This window comes from Rhea pennata, chromosome 15 (genome assembly GCF_028389875.1).
Source record: "Rhea pennata isolate bPtePen1 chromosome 15, bPtePen1.pri, whole genome shotgun sequence".
Taxonomy (NCBI): Eukaryota; Metazoa; Chordata; class Aves; order Rheiformes; family Rheidae; genus Rhea; species Rhea pennata.
The window spans coordinates 10,758,886-10,780,019 of NC_084677.1; the positions used below are offsets into that span (position 1 = coordinate 10,758,886).

The following is a 21,134-nucleotide window of genomic DNA, read 5'->3' on the forward strand; positions in this document are numbered from 1 at the left end:
AAACAACCCTGCTCTCAGCTACACATGCACCACTCCCACAGATGGCAATGAGAGTTGTGTACAAGCATATGAGGGCTGAGGTTGTCAGAACAAAAAATGCCACACATTAGAAATATGTCTTTGGGGTTGGGTGGAAGTATGGGTACTTAACTTTCCAAAACATCCATAGAAATGAAAAAGTAAGCATTTGATGTTTTGTTTTTATGGTTGCAGTGGGAAGCAAATTAGAAGATTCAGAATAACCTACACCAAATCATTCACCAAGTTTTAAACCAGAATGTAAGTCTTGATTCTGCATCTGTGCATTAAGGTGAAGGAAAATTGTCTCTTTTAAATCTCTCTTTTAGTTCTCTCACCATCACCACAAAACACAGAGGTCATGGACTGAACTCTGTGTGATATTAATTTAGAAACACTCTTAACATTACAGTTTTACATTAATATGTGAGGTGTTGTAAATCAAAGTGAGATTACATAAGGAAACAGCCTGCCAAGACAAATTCTATCTAATGTAAGGGAGGACAATTCTGTTAAAACAGACAAGATTGTCTGTGCTTGGCCAAAAACTTCACATCCATATTCATCTGGTGTTCCTGAGTACTTAGATCTAAGTTTCTGATGGACACAAAATTCCAGATGAAATAAATGAGGTTGCACCTACATGCAGGCTAAGTGTTAAAGCTAAGGCAAAAATCTTCAGTTGGTATAAACTGGAGTAGCTTCATTCACTTTTGCAGACCTGTGACAATTTGTACCACTTCAAGCTGTGTTCATAATGGTCTAATTTTCAAAATAGCTGTGTCTTTGCAGTTTCCACTGAAAGCAATGAAAGCGATGGGTGCTCTGCAGTTCTGCAAGGGAAAAAACTCAAAGGGCCTTTCACGAAAAGTCACTTAATTCATGTGCAAAGAAAGTGTAAAATTAAGACCCCAGAATAGCATTTTCCACAGTCTTGCATAGGAGTACTTACTTATGTAAGATGAAAAAAACAAACAAACAAACAAACAAACAAAGATTTGGCCCTCTGATTAAGGACCCCGCGTTATTCTATATTCAGTCCTATGAAACATAGCTCTATTTAGGTGTTTTGAATTTCCCAGTTAGAGATCTATAGAATTATTATTAGATCTGCAAATAAGTCCAACAAAGGTCTAGTTGATTTGAATAAAACATGGTAAAACATGAATACCATCTAACTTCTGCTGTTGTTCAACATGCATTTCTTCCATGACTTATAGAGACTTTGTCTTCATTGTTATACTGGTACCTACCCCTTAGTTGTTCTGGTACAGCAATTTGTGATGCTGGCTGTTGAACCAGATCCGGAAAACTGAACCATATGAAAACAGTCTCATAAAATGTCAAGGTTGCCAAAGTCCTTAATTCTTCAGCTCCATCTGCCTGGTCCTATCCCCTTCCTTTTACCAGCAGTAGCCATTGTCTGCCCAGATACTGAGACAGTTCAGGAAGCCACTGAAAAAAGCCATTTACTTGTAGTGTTAAAGAGTTTGACCTCTCAGCTCCTTGACTGGCTCACCATAGGTCTGGAAAGTGCCAGAGCTGGTAGCAAGAAGTATGGGAATACGGCCAAAGGTGGCGAAATGCGGCCCTAGCCTATAGGAGGCAGTATCCTTCAGTTCAATTTAGCTTAGCTGGCAGAACTGCACTCACAGTGTCACTGTGGAATAATGCTGTCTGTACCATTAACAGTTTTCTGGAGGGGAAAAATTTTATGTCGATTTTAACACCAACTTAACACAAACATTGTAAGTAAATAGTAAAGCCTTTATTCTCGTTAAGAACAGCATTTTGAAAATAAAACATTTGCCCATGCTTTACAACCTTTGTAGTTTTGTATACTTATGTACAGTCATCAGGGTACACATTGATTGTCTTGAAAATCCTTCAAAGATGTACTTAATAATATACCAGTATGCAACAATCAGCGGAAAAAGGGGTACGTTATAAAACACACATTAATACATTTAATAAATATATATTATCTATCAAAAATGAGCTTTAGCTCTCATCAATTAATAAAAAGCACCTGCTTTGTAATCCTGTAAGCTGGTAGAATAGTCCAATTATTTTATTATAAAAGCTACAATGCTCCCTTTTGCACAGCCTTTGGTTAGTCCCACAGCATCGAGCTCAAACAAAGCCAACCAGATGCCTGTGTTTACACTAAAAACAAAACCAGCTAATTCTATAATACTTCTTGTACCTTATTTATAGAAACAACTGTTTGTATTGAGAGTGCCACTCTGCAAGATGCTACATGTTTTCTGGCATGTGCCAAAGACCTTGAACTCTCCTAAAAGCAGGACAGGGTCTGTGAAGTATGGCTCTGAACTCTTTTTCTAGCCATTGAGCAAAAGCCAGTTATTGTAAAAATTTGTTTTGGTAATAACATTTTCAGAAGCATTAGGATTTAATTTTTCTCGTATGGATATACCATGAGCAAATGATCATCAAGGGACAACACAGTAGCTTTTATAGCATAAAAACTAATTACATTTAACTGAACTGTGTGTGAAAGGCTTGTGCTTACACTTATTTATGTTGTTCACAGATGCTCTACATTCTAGATAACTTTCATAAAAGGCAAAAGTAAACAATTTGTTTACTGTAACAAAAATATAAGTTAACATAAAAGTGCCTTTCTTCAGTTATGTTTTTATTTGGGGCATTTTACATCACAGACTAGTGACTAACAAAAAAGTTGCCTATTACTAATTGTATGAAATTGTAAAATAAAGACCCTCCTAATCTATTGTCACACCTTCACCACCACAAATTAAGCCCAATCCTGCTAATTTTCAATTCTGTGAATAGTCCACATGACTACCCAATGAGACTAGCCACATAAGCAAGAGTTTTCAGGATCTGGCCATGTCTTTGCATAAGGCCTCTAATTCCAATTAGCTTCATTAAGAGTAGGATTGGGAACTCTATTTATCAATTCAGTCACATCTAGAAAAAGAACACACATTTCTTAAGGTAACTATGTCTTGTACAGATTTTGTCCAACGTCTGTAAAATGTGTATTATAATTCATAAATCTCAGCTGCAGTATGATAAATCTTTTAAAAGAAAACTGTCCTACCATTTATGCCATGGTCATCTTATATGTTTTTTACAATAGTTTTTTGAGACTTTATTCATTTATTTTAAAAACAAGCTTCTGCAGGCAAGCGATGATCGATAGGTTTTATATTGTTCCAAATGATGCAACTTCTGGGTAACTATCATTATCATAAATACTACCTTATTTGATAAAAACTCTGTTTTTAACACGCAAAATGTATTTCTAAGTCACTGGATAGCATGCAAGATCCACCACTACCTTGGTAGTAGGTGAACCACTACCTACTTGGTTTCCTAGACTATCTACTTACACACACACACACACACACACAAATAAAAAATAAAAAAAAATCCTTGAAACAAGCACATGCTTCCTTTGCCTTGAACAGGGAAGGCAGAGTGTACATGGAGCTAACATGCTCCTTTAATCATGCATGACAGAAAAATATTGCTTCTGGAAGAGAAGGGGTTTGAAATAAAACCCTATAAGATGATCATGGCAAGAATGGCAAAATATATTTTTTCATCTATATATATATACACATACATATCTGTGTGCAACACTTAGGGACTGGTCTTGCAGCTTTTGTACCGCCTGTATGTAGACCTGCTAAAGTTCATGGGACTACTCATGGGAGTACAGGTCTGCAGGACTCGGTTCCTAATTCGGTAGAAATGGAGGTACGTGAAGAATCAGGAAGACTCCTTAAAATAAAAAGCTTGTCTTTCTTTTGCAGAATACAGAAATTAACTTCTTTCTGAGAAGCTCTTAAGCTATTCAGTTATTTGTACGTTATATTTTTTAGTTTGAAAATATATATTTTTATTACAGCATATGCAAAGTTTAATCCTTATATGTTTCCTATGCCCTCAAGTAAAAACAATTTGCTTTTAGTATTGAGGAAAGCTAAGATTAACATTGGCAAAACAGTGAAGATACAATGATGTTTTCAGTGTCTGATATGTATTAAATGTTAAATAAAGGAATGATTTACTTAAACATAATGAAAAACATGGCACAAATAATGGGCAATGGGAACTTTTTAAATAACTGAAAAAGCAAAGATCAAAAGCTTTGAGAAAGTCTGCCTTCTATCAACTCAGAGGAGTGGAAAGGCAGGGAGGAGTAGGGGGGAAACCACCTTAAAAGCATAAAATAACAACAAACCATCTCCAGAATGGAGATTCTGCTAGCTAGGCACTAAAACGCACAACCACATTGAAATACACAAACAACTGCAGTCAGTGGGACTACTCATGTGAACAGGGATGAGAAACAGAGGGCTTGATCCTATACGCTGCTGAGTCCCTCCTGAAAGGCGATCAGTACTGTTCAGCTGCCACCGCTTTCCTCCTCGGCAAGACCAGCCTAGCAGAACAACCTGTCCTCTGCAGCACAGCAGGCTTCCTTCAGTTCACCATCACAGAGACCTTCTGGCAAACTCAAGTCACGTTTTCTCCCCAGCTAAGTCTTTGCAAAAGTATATCCCTCCAAAGTTTCATTTAACAGCTTCATCTGCAGGAGCACTGAGAATGCACAGCTCTTGGCTTGCACCCCGGGCTGCGGCTGGGCTAACAGGGAAACTGATTCCACGCTGCTGAGGAGCTCTGACTCTGCTGCACCTACGCTTTTTCTCTCTGCCTCAAGAAGCTCCATAACTCGCATGAAACATGCTTAAGATATTTCATCTCTCCAGAACTGCATTTCATACATGGTCTTTTTAAAGAGAGGAGAATATCAATGTACAGTGTAATGGTAATTTAGTTGCCACAGAGTGACAATGCTTAACTACATGTGATACTAAATGATGTTACCGTACAGCTAGATAATGAAGCAAGCAAGGTGCTTTGCATGATATTTGAAATGAAGGGAAAAAGAGCAAAAGGGAAATAAATCCTGCATGTTTTCACATTGTAGTGGCATTCTCTTGTGACAACATGAATTAAATTTAGGTGAGAGGAGGGTATTTTGCAAGCAATGGGCAACCAACAACAGAAAAAGGCTTGTCTCGCACACTAGTTACAGACAGAGTATATCTTACATTTCAGAATACAAGATCCCCTCTTCCATTCTAAAGTGTGCCTACTTCTAGTTTAAATTAGATTCAGCTTTAGTTTTACAATTTTGTTTTTGTATTTAGCTTATTGGTAAAGTGATGTTCACATTTACATAAAATCCTCTGTAGGATTTCGAAAGCTCCTAGATGTTTTGTTGCTTTGTTCTGGTACTGTTATGGATTCCTCCCTCAAAGACACACTGCCAGGAAGCAAAATCTGTAACAAAGATTCTTATTTTCTAGAGCCTACAGCCTTTCACCAGAGGTGTCGTCCAGTGTAACTTGGTGGAGCAGTTGGTATCTGGAAATAAGGATAATAAACCCATAACTAAGAGATGTAGTCTGTTCAGAAAAACAGTGTTACCATGCTACATGTACATGACAGCTTTAGAGCCAATTTTTCAAGAGCAAAACGATACAGTGTAACTCATCTTCAACTCATACCATACATTCACCTGAACATAGGTAAAAAGCATGAGCATATATGCACAGTAATCTCTCATTTATTCTCCAGTGTGCTGCAGTAAGCTATATGTCTACCTCAAAAAACACTGCTCCTTTTCCCCCAAATCCCTCTCCAAATTCTCTAGCTTCTCATCCTTAAACTGCCTTTTCTGTGAGCTGCTTGTTCTGGTATCAGAAAACATAGGCATAGATTAATTCAAGCATCAAAAGGATGCTATTCATTACTGAAAGCAAAGCACAAGCTTTTTCATTTTATTCCAGTTGATGCCATCCACTGTATTACCCACAGAAGGAGAATCCTTATGTCTAGGCCCCTCTTGTTCACTAAAACAAACAAAAACTTTACTTACTTACAAACAAAGAGATCTGCAATCAGAATACATTACTTTGTTTTGAATGTTGAGATTGAGTTATGGAATCAGCTCATGATTTAAAATAAAGAAAAGCTAACTTACATGAGTATAAACTGGCTCATGGGTAGCTTTTTAAGAAGCATGTTGGTATGCATGAAGATTATGGGGATGAAAAATTCTTTTTTAACAGTATAATGCTATATGCAATTTCTTCAAGTGTAAGTTATACGTATCATGCAAAAAAAAAAAAAAAAAAAAAAGCTGTTTGGCATCAGATCTCTAAGCCATTCTTACAATCAATGAGTAGGCTTCAGAAAGAGGTCTATTAAATAGTGGCATGCCAAATTGCTGTCTGAGAAAGGAAAAAATTACTTGTATTAACATTAAAATATTCTGTATTCTCCTTTCATGAATCTCTTTCCCAGAGGAGTATACATCTGTAACTTACTTATAATGAATTACATACATACATTTGACAAGAAAATTGAAGATATATGAAAGACCACCACAATCTGCAACAATAATTCTTATTCAAAGTAATGTACTGGCCGGTATACATTTGTGTCACTGCAGAATCTTGGGAAAAAAATGGTTAGAAATTGTGCCTCTTAATAGTTATACTAGCAACCTTAACATAAATTTAATTCAAAAGGGCTCTGTTATATGGTGACTGTACAGTCACCAAAGAACTTGATTAACTGAAGTTACACTGCAAAATCTGAAGAGGCAAGTAAGGAAATGCAAAATATTTTATAATTGCATCTTTTCTAGATAGGAAGGGAAGCATTACATGCATACTTGCACCAGAGTTTTCATTTATAGCTTTCCCTCCTGCTACAGATAAGCTAAATGGTTAAGGTTTTCAATTAGTAGTGGTTTTATGTGGTTGTGTAGAAGTGGTTCAGTACGTGTCAGAGATTTCTTAAATCATTGCATTTTGATACTTACAGTCCCACCATTTAGCACAACTGCCATCTCAGTTGGCTGATAAACATTGCTTCTAAAAGGAGCACTAGGTCGGCTTCCCAAACTGCCGTTTCGAAATCCTGCCGTTCTTAGTGCTGCATTTAAAAGAGAGAGATTGTTCTTATGAACACAATTAATACTCTGTATCTCCTTTAAAAATCACAAAATATATCTAGCTTCTAGTTTAGTCAGTGGGAACTTCACCACTGATTATAACTTTTATGCTGCCTTATGAGTTTTCAATTTGCCTTTGAACAGCAACTTTTCTTACAGAGTTGGATCTTAAAGGAATGAATTCTACATAAAATTAACTGTATATTATAGAAAGGGGAAAAAATGCCTCAGAGCCAAAATTTTTAAATTTTCTTACTCACATTTCAAGAGGAGTTAAATGTCTCCAGTCATTGAGCCTTTGATGCATCTTGCACAATATATTTTATGTAATGCCTACTGTATCAATCAGGATATTGTGGGGTTAAGTAAAATGATACTACATTTTGCTTTCTATCAGATTCAGAGGACTGGGATCCAAAATACTGCTTGAGCCAGTAAGCATACTCACAACCCCCCTGAGCATTACTTCAGCATTACTAGTGTATGAGGATTTTCCAGATGTTTCAGATTATGTTTACTCTCAGAAACTAAAAATGTGAAGTAAACATTCCTCTTGACTGGCTTAAAGATGGAAATTGATTGAAGCAAAAGGGAAGATACTGTCCTTTTGAATGTTTGTACCAGAAATACGTCAGCCTCCATTAACTTCAGAGCAAGTTTGGATTCCAAATGCATGTTCTGAATGGGAGAGATGCAGTTAAGGATTTGCTTCTTTCTCTCTGAAACCACGGAATGGATGCCTACTTTCTTTTACTTTAAGGGTAAAGAATGGCTTCACTGAATTCATACCTTGCCAGCTAAGAAATCTCATTTATACATGCAACATGAGTGCTTACAATTCCATATCAGGGAAATACGGATCTGTGGACTGGTAAATAGAAACATGCCTACTTCAGACACCTGGGGCAAGAATTTCTCTTAGGTTTAATTCAAATTACAGTTCTACACTCTGTGGCTGAAATTCTAGAGCATTTGAGGTTTACAAAAAGTTCATCATAGACTTTATCAAAGCAGGGATTTAGTATTGTTGCACTGTGTACAACAAGATCTAAATGGATCCTCCTGCCATATGCTGTCCTCTGTCCCCCATTATGCCTCTCACAGGGGGTTGTGCACAGATACAGAGCTGTATTGATATTTAGAAATCCAGCCCAGCATATGTTCCATTGTTCCACTGGTTTACTTCACATACATATGTAACCTTAGTTGCTCTGTGTTTTTAAATCTTTTTTTTTTCTTTACAGAACACTTGGAGAACAAGATAAACCTCTATGCTAAATTAGCTTTTTTATTGTTCTTTTTAACCATCTCAGGGTCAAAAGTTTTCCGTCTTTATAGTTTGCCTTCTTACTGTAGGTTGAACAAATAATTACACTGGTATTGATCACACACACAAAAAAACTTCGTAATATATATATTAACCTAAATATTTACATATGCATTTTACTATATAATTTACATGGTCATTTTGTCATTTTTAAATTATCTTAAAGGAACGGTAAATTCAATTTCACATTGCTGAGCTTTTCTTCCCTGTTATTGCAAGTAGGTTCTAGAATTGTTTTAACATGAGAGTCTCTTTTTAAGACATATTTTAGATTTTATTATTAGCTCTGTTTAAGGCATTTGCTCAAAGGATGACTTGTACTAAAATTTATTAATGATATTCAGTACCGGAGTTTCTTAGGCTTGGATTTCTTGACAGCTCTAGTACTTTACCTTTCATACCCCTATTTTCTATGTATAAGCAAATTCTATTTGCCTTGGAAAATTTGCCCTATTACTGTCCTTTGCATTTACAGACAATATGGAGAAATAATTTAAGTTAGCCTTTTTGCAGTATTTTAAATACTTTACTGAAATTTTATACAATGCACAGGTATGAAAATAACTCTTGTAAGCAGATACTTCAAGATATCTGTCATCAGATTATTAAAAATCCAGATTTTAATAATGATGCTTAAATACCTGACTTTAAAATTATTTAATTTATTATATTCCTGGAGTAGGACAGCTCTTGCTGTTACATATAACTTGGAGCTATATTTTGCTAAGAAACAAATATTAGGAGAACACGTGCTTATTTGAAACTGTATTTTATAGTCTTCAAATGCTGTCTCAAACTTAAACAAAAAAAGATAAGCAAAACCACTTAATACATAGTGAATAAATGGAAAATAGATTTATCCAAACATTTTTTCTATTTAAAGCTAACTATTTACTAAAACAAATATTACAGTCAGGGAACCAAAAGGTGATTTCTGGTTATCAAGTCATCCAAGACTTGAGAGTGAATAAATCTCATACTAAACATAATTCTTATGCATAATTGAAAAAGTATCATTTTTTAATTTCTGAACTCTGAACCATGAATTTTTGAACCAAATTAAAAAAAAATAAAGAAGAGACAATTCTCTAGATACTTGCAGAGAGCCAATTACTAATAGATACCAGGTGCTTAGCCACTGACAACCATCAATGCAGTGATTTGACTTCCATTAATGATTCAGCAGGCATAGTATGTGACTTGAATATTATTACTTGTATTTATTTTAAGTAAGTCTCTACCATTCTAGTAAGTGTTGCCTCCAAACTCTGTTGTCATATGTCTGTATTTAACTTAAAAAACAACTGCAAAATAATAATGAATTGAAAGTGTAAAGTATCTGTTATGATTTATTAAAAATATATTTATCCTTCTTCCACATGCCAAAGGAATAGAAGTGACATGCATTCATTATGATAAATACTAATAAGGATACCAGACAAGAAAATCTGTTTTATATTGTATTGCAAATACAATATTAGATTAAAGCAACATCATAAATTACTCTATAGTAAATACTGTAATGGGATATAGGGATCATACCTCTATCCATTTCACTAAAAAATCACTAAAGTGATTAGATCAAAAAGAGACTCCAGTCCTTCTTTTATGTAGGTATTCATTCATGTATGCATGAATGAAAATAATAGAGTGAATGATCCAATTTTGTTCTTAGATCTGCCTTAGTCAGAAATAACTCCACTGAAATCACTGCAGTTAGAATGAAATTAATTTAATAGAGATGCAGTAGAGGAAAAAAAAGAGTGCTTTTATAGTTAATGATGAAGCTGTCTCTGCTTCTCTGGAACATCAGTAATAAACAGCCATTCTTTTACCCACAAGATTCTTGTTTGTGTTACCATTGCCCTTGGTAGGTACCCCCATGATCCTAACTCATTTCTGTTCAAAGCTTCTGTACAAGGAGACCTTTAAAGTTCCCATTAATACATTCAGTGAGAAAAGGTCTTCCTGACCCCACATTGTCACAAACAGGAGTGTTGCTTTCCTCCGTGTCTGCTCTGCATCCATTCAGCTGCAGCAGCCGCCTTTGGGGGCTGCCAAAGCAATGAGGCAGCTATTGGCTGGGATACCCAAGTTCTTTTTTCAATTACAGTGAATAAGCAGATCACTTAAAAAAATTGTTTATCCAGTCATGTGATACACCACCAAAATGCAGCCTACGCTACAGAACAACATTAGGCAAGTCCTTCCTGTGGTCACATAAGCATTCCTGTATATTTTCTGATATGTGTTCAACTTTCAGCTATGGTTTGGATGTCTTAAGTAACCAGTTCTTGGTGGCCTTTTCAATAATTGATCACAAATGTTTTCTGCTTGTGTTGGCTTTGTACTTGAAATTGTTCAGTTTTCCAATGAAAAAGACCAAAACTCAACAAATCACTTCACCCAAACATATGTATTTTCTGCATTACATTTTCTTTCTCTCTTTTTTTCCACTAAGATATTTTCTTAATGAACAATTTAAAAGGGATTGTGTAGCATTCAAAATACTGCATTTGTAAGGAGCCTTGTAAGGAACCTGAAAAAATCTTGTACAGATGTTTTTCTCTACTACTACAAAAATATATATATCGTTCTCTACAGAGTAAATTCTTACCTGCATTATGTTCATCCATTGAAAAGGCTTTATTTTCCATGTAACTCCGAGGAAGCTGTATATCTTCCTCAAAAGCAGTTTCACGCATCCTTGGCTGTGAAGTATCAAAATAATTGGGTGTGTTTTCCTGTTGTGATGGAAGGATGGTACAGTGGACCTCTGGTATAGCATGAAAAATAACAAACACCCAACCACTGGACACCAGTGCAATAGCAAGAGTGGGATCACTCCATTTGTCTTTTCTCTTCAGTTCAGCATTACCAAAGAGGTACATAGTCATCCAGGCTACCCAAATCAGAATGGAAAAAAAGAGTGTTATAATGAGGCATACTCCATTTTTCTTCCATTTCTTAAACTTTCCACAAAGAGTGAAAAGAGAAAATCCCATGGTGAATACCATCAGGAACATAACGTAAATCAAAGCCATAGCAAAATCCATTGGTTCATAATTGCAGGCCAGCTTGTTATCTCTCACAACTGTCAGTATTAACCACTCAGTTGCAATAATGACTTGAACGAGCATCAGGCAGATTGCCACACCAGCTAGATGCCAGCCAGATGGACTTTTCCCATGTCGAACTAGTCTACGAAGTCTCCAGGCTTGAGCTAGCAAGCACGAGAAGCACAAAGCAAAGATAACTCCCCATAGAAATCTTCGAGTTGAACACACCGTTTCATCTTCTTGTATGATGAAAGCAAACGTCAGCCCAAACAGTCCTAGAGTCCCCAAAAGAAAGAGGAAATGCATTCCCAGCGGGCTTTTCTTTTCTTTGTCCTTTATGAAGGGCAACCTCACTAGCAAAATCAGCATCAGCAGCAGTGTGGTCAGCACACCTGCTCCTGCAACTGCCTCCAGTACTATTCCCCAGATGGCATCCAGGTCACACAGGTAAACGTACTGAGGGAGGAGATCCAGTCCGCACCCTCTGGACGTGCTCGAGTTTTCAGAAGAGCCATAGCTGATCACGAAGAGGAGGAAGAAACCAATGGCTGGGTAGGTTTTCATTTTTCTGTCTGAGACAATAAAATATTTGTTGGTTTAGCTACAGTTCATTCTGGAAGATTTCACATCAATTGGAAGTACAGCTTAAGCAAGTGGCTTGTTTCAATAGCTTGTTTACTCTCTTTTTTTTTTTTTTTTTCCAATTGGATTTTCTACTCCTATTCCCCTTTGCTGCCCTCCAGGAAGGCTACTTTTGCCTCTTGTACTTGCAATGCAAACTGATTAATTTTTATGTTTGCACAGATTGAAAATAACATTTCCAAACACTGCCCTGCAAATATTCTGAAACATTATTTACTCCAACCAGAAGAAATGAAATATCATCTTGTAAAATAATACACTATCTACAATATTTTTTTGCTCAAATTAAGTTGATTAAAGTATATGCAACTTACACAGACAGTTAAACACAGGGCCTGATACAAGTTTATCAGAATTAGTTTCTGTTTCATAGGCTTGCTCCTTTTACTGGAATAAGGGCAATCAGAGTCAAATCCACTTTTTTAACAGGTTTTGCTTAAAGATAAAACTGGCTGAGGAGAATAAGCACTGTGTTTTTCTTTAAATTACTAATTAAGAAAAATCTTATTTTCATGCAAGCTATAATATTCACTCTTTTCATCCCCTGCCAAAGTCCAGGTATTAGATTGCATTTGCAAATAGAAATGATTGGCTAGAGAAGTCTCATATTCTGCAACAACAGTGCATGCATGCAATGTCATTAATCAACTAATCAAAACTGAATGACTTATTGTGCTTCTTAACAAACATAAAGCCATTTAAATGAAACAAACAACAAAAAAAAGAACATCATTTTCCCTGATCCACAGAGTGAACGATTGTAAACTCTCCAGGAACATAGCACATCACACAACCATCAGGACCAAAAATCTGGACAAATTCCCACTTGATTTTAGGAGAAACGCAAGTTAAATGGTTTTAAAAAGTATACATTACAGCATTTGTGTATATTAAGCAAAACAGGGCAAATAACGACATCATTAAAAATGTAGTCTTTAAATGAACAATCCACCCCAGAGATAGCTACATTGTAAGAGCACTTTGAAGTAAACACAGCATGTACCAGATATGAAACCTGATTCTGTTAACCTTCGCTTGCATAATTAGTGCTGCTGATTTCAGTAGGATTATGTGTATTGATGTGAACTATGTGCCTCGTTGAAAATTTTAGTATTAAGGCTTCTGTTTTGCTTGGTATTTTCAGACTGCATAGGAGAAAGGCACCATATGAACAGGCAATAATGTTACTCATATAGTTCATGTAACATATTCAAGAAAGAAAAACTTTTGTTAGCTCTTTTATAAGTTACTCAAACAACTGTGAATAGGTATCTTTAAAAGATATTTTATAAAGCAGAAATGCATTTAATGAAAACATCAGAAAAGTTTAATGAAAGTTGAAAATGGTTTAAAGTAACTGTGCAATGTTATTTGAATATGATCAGTCATAACCAACATAAAAAAACTATTTACATATACTGTACCAAATGGTACATAATCTACAGATAAGAACTATGATTTTTCTTCCTTTATATTATAGTCTTGTAATGATCAAAGCTAAATCTTGAGGATCTCAATCTTCCAAACTGATGTTCATCACCTTTCACTGAGTAATGAAGAATGTCCATTTATAGGCCTCTGTGAAGAGACAGATGATGGAAATTATACTGTTTCCTATTTGAGGCACCAAGACAGCAAATGTGCTAATATAAATGCATAGTAGTTTTATAGTCTTTAGAGTCATACAACAGACAAAAAAGCATATTGCAAAACTTGATCTCAGAAGTGGAAGCTGTGACAAATAATGCGATCTGGGATTGCACAAACAGGAAAAAGTAATCAATAATCTTTGCCCGCCCACTGAAATTATTGAATACTGCCATTGTTCTAGGGGCTACAGTGTTCAAACCATGCACTGACATGCGGCTATGGCTAACAGTTCTCTTTCTACCTAACTACAATTTACTTTATGCTGAACTGGTAGCCTATTTAATTGTTTGTATCTGATTTTTATGACAAGTTTCTCAATGACTCTGTCACAACATTCACCATAAAAACACAGAGAAACAGAGAAAAAATAACTGGCAATAGAAGATACTAACTTTTTTATTGAAAATGGTTACACTAAATAAATCTAGTTGCTAGAGTACATAATTGACTACAAGGAAACATGCTGAAGGTAATTTTGCAATCCCTTATATGCACAGGCTGCTCTTAATTCAGCTACTGCACCTAGTTTTTAGGATATTCAAAATGTCCTATGAAGTGATCAGAGCCTACTGATAACAAATGGAGGAAATCTGCTTGATCTGCTCGGGCAATACTGCAAACTACAGGTAACAATTTCAAGAAGCAGAAGGTCAGGTGGAAAATTATTCAAAATTCATTCTAAAGCAATATCTCCCAAGTTTGAAACAATAATCAACCCTTTAGAGGAGGGTCATAAATTTTGCACTAACAAATTATGATACAAATTATGACCTGGGGGCAATGGATTAAGTGCAAGTATCTCCAGTTCTGAGATATTTTCCAGTTTTCTGGTTACTTTATTCATGTCATGTAACCCTCATGTGATTGAGCTATTCTAGGACAGTCTGTTTCCATGGCGATGGTGCTGCATGGGTAAGCAGTCATATTGTCAGCCCATCATTTGTTTCCTCTTCCTATTTGGAAGTGTTTGGGAGGGGGGAAGGGAGGGTTAATGAATTTTGAGTATTTCCCCCTACAGGAAAGGGAGGAGGTTCTTTTGGAAAGGAGAAATTAATCTGTGACAAAATATAAATTCAGAAATGCGGAAATGTTCAACTCAGGAGGAGTTTTTTCCAAGTTGCTTCCATTTGTGAAATTACTACTGGGAGAACTAATGGAAGTAAAAAGTGGTTCTCTTAGAAAGCTCCAAAATAGCTACAGTATCAACCGAGAAATCTCTAGGAATGCTGACAGGATTTCTTGGTGTGAAATCATATGGTTATCAAGTGTCAGTAAGCCTTGCTAAACAGCAAGGTAAATCATTCCAAAGATCCTATCCACACCAAAGCTTGCAAGCAGGGTACGAAGCATTTTCCAAACTGGACTTACAGCCTTGTCAGTGCTAACAATATAGCCATGCTTGGGAACTTGTTTACTATGTATTTCAGCCCAACGAAGTGAAAAATGGCAACAGTAATAATCAACCCTCATGATGATGCCAGCCAAAATCCTCTTTCTAGCACTATTACTCACCACTGTACACAGGCTGTTACACAGACAAGGGAAAACATTGCATTACAACACAGAAGTTTGGCAAGGTATTACCACAGCTTTGGTTGAAACCACAGATTCAGCTAAATTTAAGGGAAATCTAGAAAGTGTTTCTGCCAGAAAAGTTGTTATGGGGAGAAAAAAGTGTCAGTATAGGGTTATTGTTAAAGTAGTGGCTTCCTCAAGGCTTTTTTGTTGGTAGAATCCTGTGTGTTGCTAGATTTTTGTAGTAAAATCTTCTGTCTGCACATAATCACTAGCTGTCACCTAAATCAGTAACTGTAGAAGAATAGTATTTTTACCTCCTTATGCCTAGATTAGCTCGTAGCAAAGTTATGTAACCTAATGGTAGTAACAGCAGCACTCTATCTGACTAGCACTCTCACTCCTACTGTTAGGAAGAGAAGTACAGCAATAGTAATACAGAAACATTCCAGTATGGATATGGTAAGTGGCACTGATATATCCCCAGTACCGTTGAATGGAACTCTCCATAGTTAATGGAGAAAGGAAATCAACTCAAGATTTTTTTCTGTCCACAAATCCCCTCCAAAATTATAGTTCATAACAACAAGTTAAACCAACATACCTGTAACCCAAGTGCAATTGTGGGTTCATAAAAGGAATCGATATGCTTTAGATATTGCAGGAATATGCAGCAAACAAATAGCAGAGCAGCTTGCAAATTCAGACCCAAAATCTGCTCTCAATTACAACAGTAGTAACTTGACTGTTTTCAATAGAGTGAAATCCCCTATATCATCTGATTTAAGGGACAATGCAAGAATCATTACAGAAATGGCAGCACAAAGCTCCCCAGTGGGTACAAAGCACAATTGCAGGCAACTAAGCAGAAACTGAAGGTTTCATAGTTGTCATCGAAAAGTTGTTATGGTTAAAAATCAGTGAGGCTTTCAACAGCTAAAGCCCTCTGACTAGTGATTGTAAATACCTCTTATCTATTCAAAAACATTCATGTAAAAAGATACTGCTGTATGCTATTAAAGAATGTGAATAAAATGCATATAAATGTGTAACTGTGCAAATATTTAAGATAACGTTGTTTATGGACAGATGTTAATAGTTCCTCTTTTTAGAGTCCTAATGTTAATCAGCTGATATATCTTCAGCAGAAGATAAATCCAACTGCAGAGGAGAAAAACAATCCTGTAAATAAAAGCAATAGTAGCACAAATAGCAACCTGTTCTGCCACGCATAAGCAGAAGACTGGTTCACTGTACAATTTCCAAAAAAGCACCCCCAACACAGTGTTGTGGAGAGATGCTAGTGAGTGAGAAATTAATCACAACATGGGAGCTCTGCCAGCTCCTTTTGATCAGATCTGAAGAATGAGCTTCAGGACTGATAACAGAGCAGCAACAGCCAAGCCAGGATCAGGCTGCTGAAGAGATGTCTTTCCGGATTTATAATTAATAATCAGATTGTACTTTGTATGCAAAAATACAGTAGTGATTTAGACTTACTCTACATTATAATACAAAATGCTGTCTACTGCCTCCCTGTTACAGCATGATCCCACTACAAAAACGACACGTACAAAGAGCACTGCTTTCATTTAGAAGTACTTTGCAATGATGAATATAGTATGAAAGTATCTTTCTAATGTTCCAAGAGTTCCAAATTCTTTTCAGTCAGATTCTGTATATATCACCTGTGTCTCGATACTTCTGACTATAAAGCCTGATACTCATTATGCTATTGATAACAGTTTTTTTCTTTGTTAATTCTCAGACTGTCTCAATTCATGTCACAGCTTGTGACAGATGGGTTTCCTTCACCCGATTTCTTCTGATGTAATGAGAAAACACCTCAACACAGATACTCACTGTTGGTAAGTAACATATAAAGTATCACAAAGAAATAGAGATTCAGCCCTACAGCAATGACAGCCAGCCTCGGTGCTTAGACTCAGCATGCAGGAAATCCTGTTAGCCTTGGGATAAACCTTAGATCAGGTGTAAACAAAGGGTTCACGTAAGTGCTAAATCCGACTACTATTTGTCTTTTGGAAGACATAATATAGGTATAGGGCTCCCCCCCCCCCCCTTTTTTTTTTTAATTAAGTAGAGAGAAAACTGCTAAGGCTGTGCCGCCCTCCGGGCCGCGCCGAGCGCGGCGCGGCGCTGGCGCGCAGCCCGCCCGGGGCTCGCCCCTTGCAGCCCTCCGCCGGCACCGCTCAAAGGCAGCGACGGACCGACAAAAGCCTTTTCGGCCCAGAGCCGCCAGCGCTGCCCTTGAGCGGCCGCCGAGGAGCGCGCTCGGGAGCGGCGCAAAGATTGCTGGCTTCGGCGCAACAACCCCACGGCCAGAGCGGAGCCGAGCAGCAGCCCCTTCCCTGCGGGCCGGTACGCAGCTGCCTCCTCTCCAGGCTCCCCTTAATCCGGCTGCAACCTCCTCCTCCTTCCGCCCTATATCTGTCCCGCTCCAGCCCCCTCTCGCTTTTGTCCCTTCGCTCATTTCTCCGCTTTTTTTTTCTAGTGCTTTTCCTCCCTCCCCCGCCGGCCCCCAGCCTCCTTCCCCCTCCTGTGTCTCAACTCCTCTCTTCTCCTTCTCAGCCTTCCTCCGCCGCTGCCCCAGCCCCCGTGCAGCCCCCTCCTTCATCCCTCCCCCCGGCCTAGATCCAGCCTAATCCCCCTCCCGGAGTCTTAGATCCAGCCTGCTGGCGGCCGCGGCCGCCGGCTAGCGCTGCGCGCAGAGGCGCGCGGGGGAGCGCGCTCCGCGGCGCGCGGCGGGTCCCGGGCCGCCGGGCGGGGCGAGCCGCTCACCTGGGCGGCTCCACGGCGGGCAGCGCCGGAGCCCGGGCAGCGCCGGAGCCCGGCCCGGCGGCGGCGAGCCGCGCCCGGCTGCCGCGGGAGCCCGGCCCGCGCCGGGGCTGGGGCGCCGGGGGGCCCGGCAGCGGGGCAGCTCGTGCCCGGAGCGGGGCGCACCGCCCGCACCGCCCCGCACCGCCCCGCACTCACCCGCGGTCCTGCGGCCGCCGGCAGCGGGGCAGCTCTGTCCGCTCCGGCCCGCGGCAAGTCACATCCCGGCGCCGGCTGCGCGGCGGCTCCGCGGCGGGGAGCGAGCGCAGCGCCGAGCCCCCCCGCGGCGGCGGCGGCTCATGGAGCGCACGGTGCGGCGCGGTGCGGCGCGGCGCGGCGCGGCGCGGTGCGAGCCCCAGCCTGCCCGCCGCGCTCTGCGCCCGCCGCCCGCTGCGCTACGGCCCGGCGGCCAGCCCCCTCCCACCGCCCCGCCCCGGCTCGGCTCGGCTCGGCGCGGCTCCGCTCGCCTCGGCGCGGCGCTCCCGGTGCAGCGGGACGTGCCCGGCATAGCCCGGCCCGCAGCGCCCGCGGCCCAGCCGAGCGTGCCCCGTGCCGCACATGGCGAGCGCACGCACCAGCGCGCGGGCAACTGCGTGTGCGGCGTGGCACGTATGCGCCTGTGTCAGCACAGGCGTGCACAGCGGGGCACACGCAGAGCCGCTCACAGATACACATCTACAAGGTGACGTGAAGGCACAACACAGGCGAGCCCAGAACGGCTCACATGCTCGCAGGCATTCCGGTGTGCTCCTGTGCAAACACTGCGCAAAGGGGAACCGGAATGGAAGAACGCATTGCAAGTACGCTAGCTACACATGCACACCGACAACTGATTTGGGGATTTCGCAGGAGGGAGTTTTTGCAGCCCTGTGATAGTTGAGGATTTTGCCATGGGCTGGATATGTTCACCCAAGCTGCCTCCAATGCACGTGTCCAACTTGCTGCTACTGTAGATAACAGCTAAAAGTTTGGAAGAGAAAAGTGTTAAGTGCTTCTTTATCATGCTAGTGATGTTTTCTAGTTTGCTTACACAGCAAATTCAGGAACAGGCCCTGTGGGTGCGTGAGGCCCTGCAAGGGCGATGCTGGGAACCTTTCAGTATCTGCCTCCCACCTCACAGTGTGCAGCAAGTTCTTCTGCTTTCCAGCTTCTGCACAACTCAGCTCTGAGAAAGCTGTAACCTGAAAGTTGTCATCTGACATGCATAGGATAGACCAGGGCTTCCTACAAACTTCAGAAGTTGTTTGTAGTGGGGAAACACAGTCAGCTTCAATTTACGATGTTTGAGGATAGCAGAGATTTGTTACCTTTAAACTAGGGTGAGTATATTTGTGTGACCCCTCTGTGAATGGCAGCCATGCTATGTTGTGTTTCAGTGTTTTTATGCTTTCACTCAAATTGCTAACAAGAAATTGGGCAGCTACAGTTGAAATCGGTGCATTGATGGGGACTGATTTAAGCCTGGCCTTCCTGAATGCAGGCAGCCTGCTGCCCGTCGTGCTGGTTTCCATACCCAGAGCCTTTCAAAGGAAAACTTCCGTTCTGCAACGTGCATCCTTCAGCACAGAATTGTAACCTTTAAATAGGCTCATCTTAGCATATATAGGTTTATTTTTGTGTCTTGGGGGTTACCTGAATGGTTCAATGGGGCTGATATGGAGTAAACAGGGTGGTGTGGTTGGGCTGGAATTGCCTGTATTTATATAAAGCCAGTGCAGCAGGGGAAGGACAACTGAAACAGAAGAACAGTTTTGGCATTTCTACTCTCTTTCAGTCTGTCTTGCTGATTTTGGATCTCAGGCTTCAGCCGCTCTTGCACCAGTCAATAACTGTGTGCTGTACAAAGTAAATCAGTTTAATTTTACAGAAACTGAGGTGAAGCGGCTGCCCAAGGTCACACAGCAGTCTAAGCAGTAGAGTAAGAAATACTGATTCACCAGATCAGCCTGTACTTCTCCGCACTTGGGAGTGTGAGCCAAGCACCCAAATACTACAATAACGAGCAAATGCTCCTTTGTGTATAAATAAGCACACAGAGTTCTCTGTATCATATTGGATACAGAGAGGTAGACCAGAGGGGAGGATGAATCACAAGAATTCATGTGCTGAAGGTCTTGGCCCACTAACAATGGAGCAATGCAACTGAGCCTTTCAGCAAATGCAAATCCTTTCCACTGTTCCCTTCCTCTTTCTGTGCTTATTGAATACAACCTTTGGTATGATGCCTTTTACTGATAGAATGGGGAGTTACTGCCCCTCACAACAATTACTAGTGGATCATTAGCAAATAATGCTGATTTTTTTCACTGATGAGCATTCTTTAGTGTTGGCTGTCGCACAAATGTGTAGGACAGAACACGAAATTGTCGAAATTATGGAAGGACTTCATGGAGTAGCTGAACTAACTCACAGCTCCCATTGCATTACGGTCTCATAGTAGTAAACTTTGAAAATATGCTCTGCTTTTATTAGGAGAAAAATATTTACATCAGTTAGCTCAGCAGTACTTTAGCATTTTCTTGACTCAGGAGAACTGGCAGAAGGATGGAGTAAGTAAGTGCTATAGCCATTCAGGTGGACTAGAGGAATTCCCTGGCTTTATATGGTGTAAAGTGCTCCCAGCTCCTACAACACTTCGTAGAAGTGGCCTGGAAGAGCACCCTGCAATGGCTGCAGCCAGCAACTGCCTGCCCAGGAGGACTGCTAACAGGAGACCCAGGGAAGGGGTGCTGTGTGCAAGGCCAAAGTAAAGGTGAAACTTAGGACAATTCTGCTTATGCCATGCAATACTTTACAGAGCTGATGGCTTAAAAAGGTGTAAACTCAATGCTTTAATTTCTGTACATGTCTGTCTCTGAAAGAGTGAAGAAAACATGTATTATCTATTTGTCTCTATCTTATACTGAGCATATAGCACTTTCAACTAAAGAAAAACACCACCCTGCCTTTCTGTATTTTTACTCTTTCTATTTCCTATAATGCACCCTTGGTCAGTTCCCATTTTTTAGCTTTTTTCAATATTTGACTTCTAGTTTATGATAATATGAACTCCCTGTAAATG

The 21,134-nt window shown here is 39.8% G+C and overlaps 2 protein-coding genes across 2 annotated transcripts in view; one reads left to right on the forward strand and one right to left on the reverse strand.

Moving 5' to 3' along the window:
* IQCK (IQ motif containing K) overlaps window positions 1-17,079 on the forward strand; it is a 57,937-nt gene extending 40,858 nt beyond the window's left edge. Inside the window, exon 9 of the mRNA XM_062587998.1 lies at window positions 17,004-17,079. Coding sequence (XP_062443982.1) covers window positions 17,004-17,032 — 29 coding nt within the window. The 3' untranslated portion in view covers window positions 17,033-17,079. The remainder of the gene's footprint in view (window positions 1-17,003) is intronic.
* Window positions 1,765-18,331, reverse strand: GPRC5B (G protein-coupled receptor class C group 5 member B). Its single transcript, XM_062587996.1, has 4 exons — window positions 18,233-18,331; window positions 10,987-12,000; window positions 6,911-7,023; window positions 1,765-5,445 (listed from the first exon to the last, which is right to left on the reverse strand). Exons 2-4 carry the CDS (start codon window positions 11,990-11,992, stop codon window positions 5,401-5,403), a joined length of 1,164 nt encoding a protein of 387 aa, XP_062443980.1. The 5' UTR covers window positions 11,993-12,000; window positions 18,233-18,331; the 3' UTR covers window positions 1,765-5,400.
* Between the last annotated feature and the right edge of the window lie 2,803 nt (window positions 18,332-21,134).

Bases quoted from the DNA above. Each gene is read 5' to 3' on its own strand.
- GPRC5B (XM_062587996.1), bottom strand. From the start codon at position 11,992: ATGAAAACCTACCCAGCCATTGGTTTCTTCCTCCTCTTCGTGATCAGC. The intron at 7,024-10,986 runs GTAAGAATTTAC...TTTTAAATGCAG, and splicing joins AATGGATGAACATAATGCAG to CACTAAGAACGGCAGGATTT. The intron at 5,446-6,910 runs GTAAGTATCAAA...CCTTATTTCCAG, and splicing joins TTGTGCTAAATGGTGGGACT to ATACCAACTGCTCCACCAAG.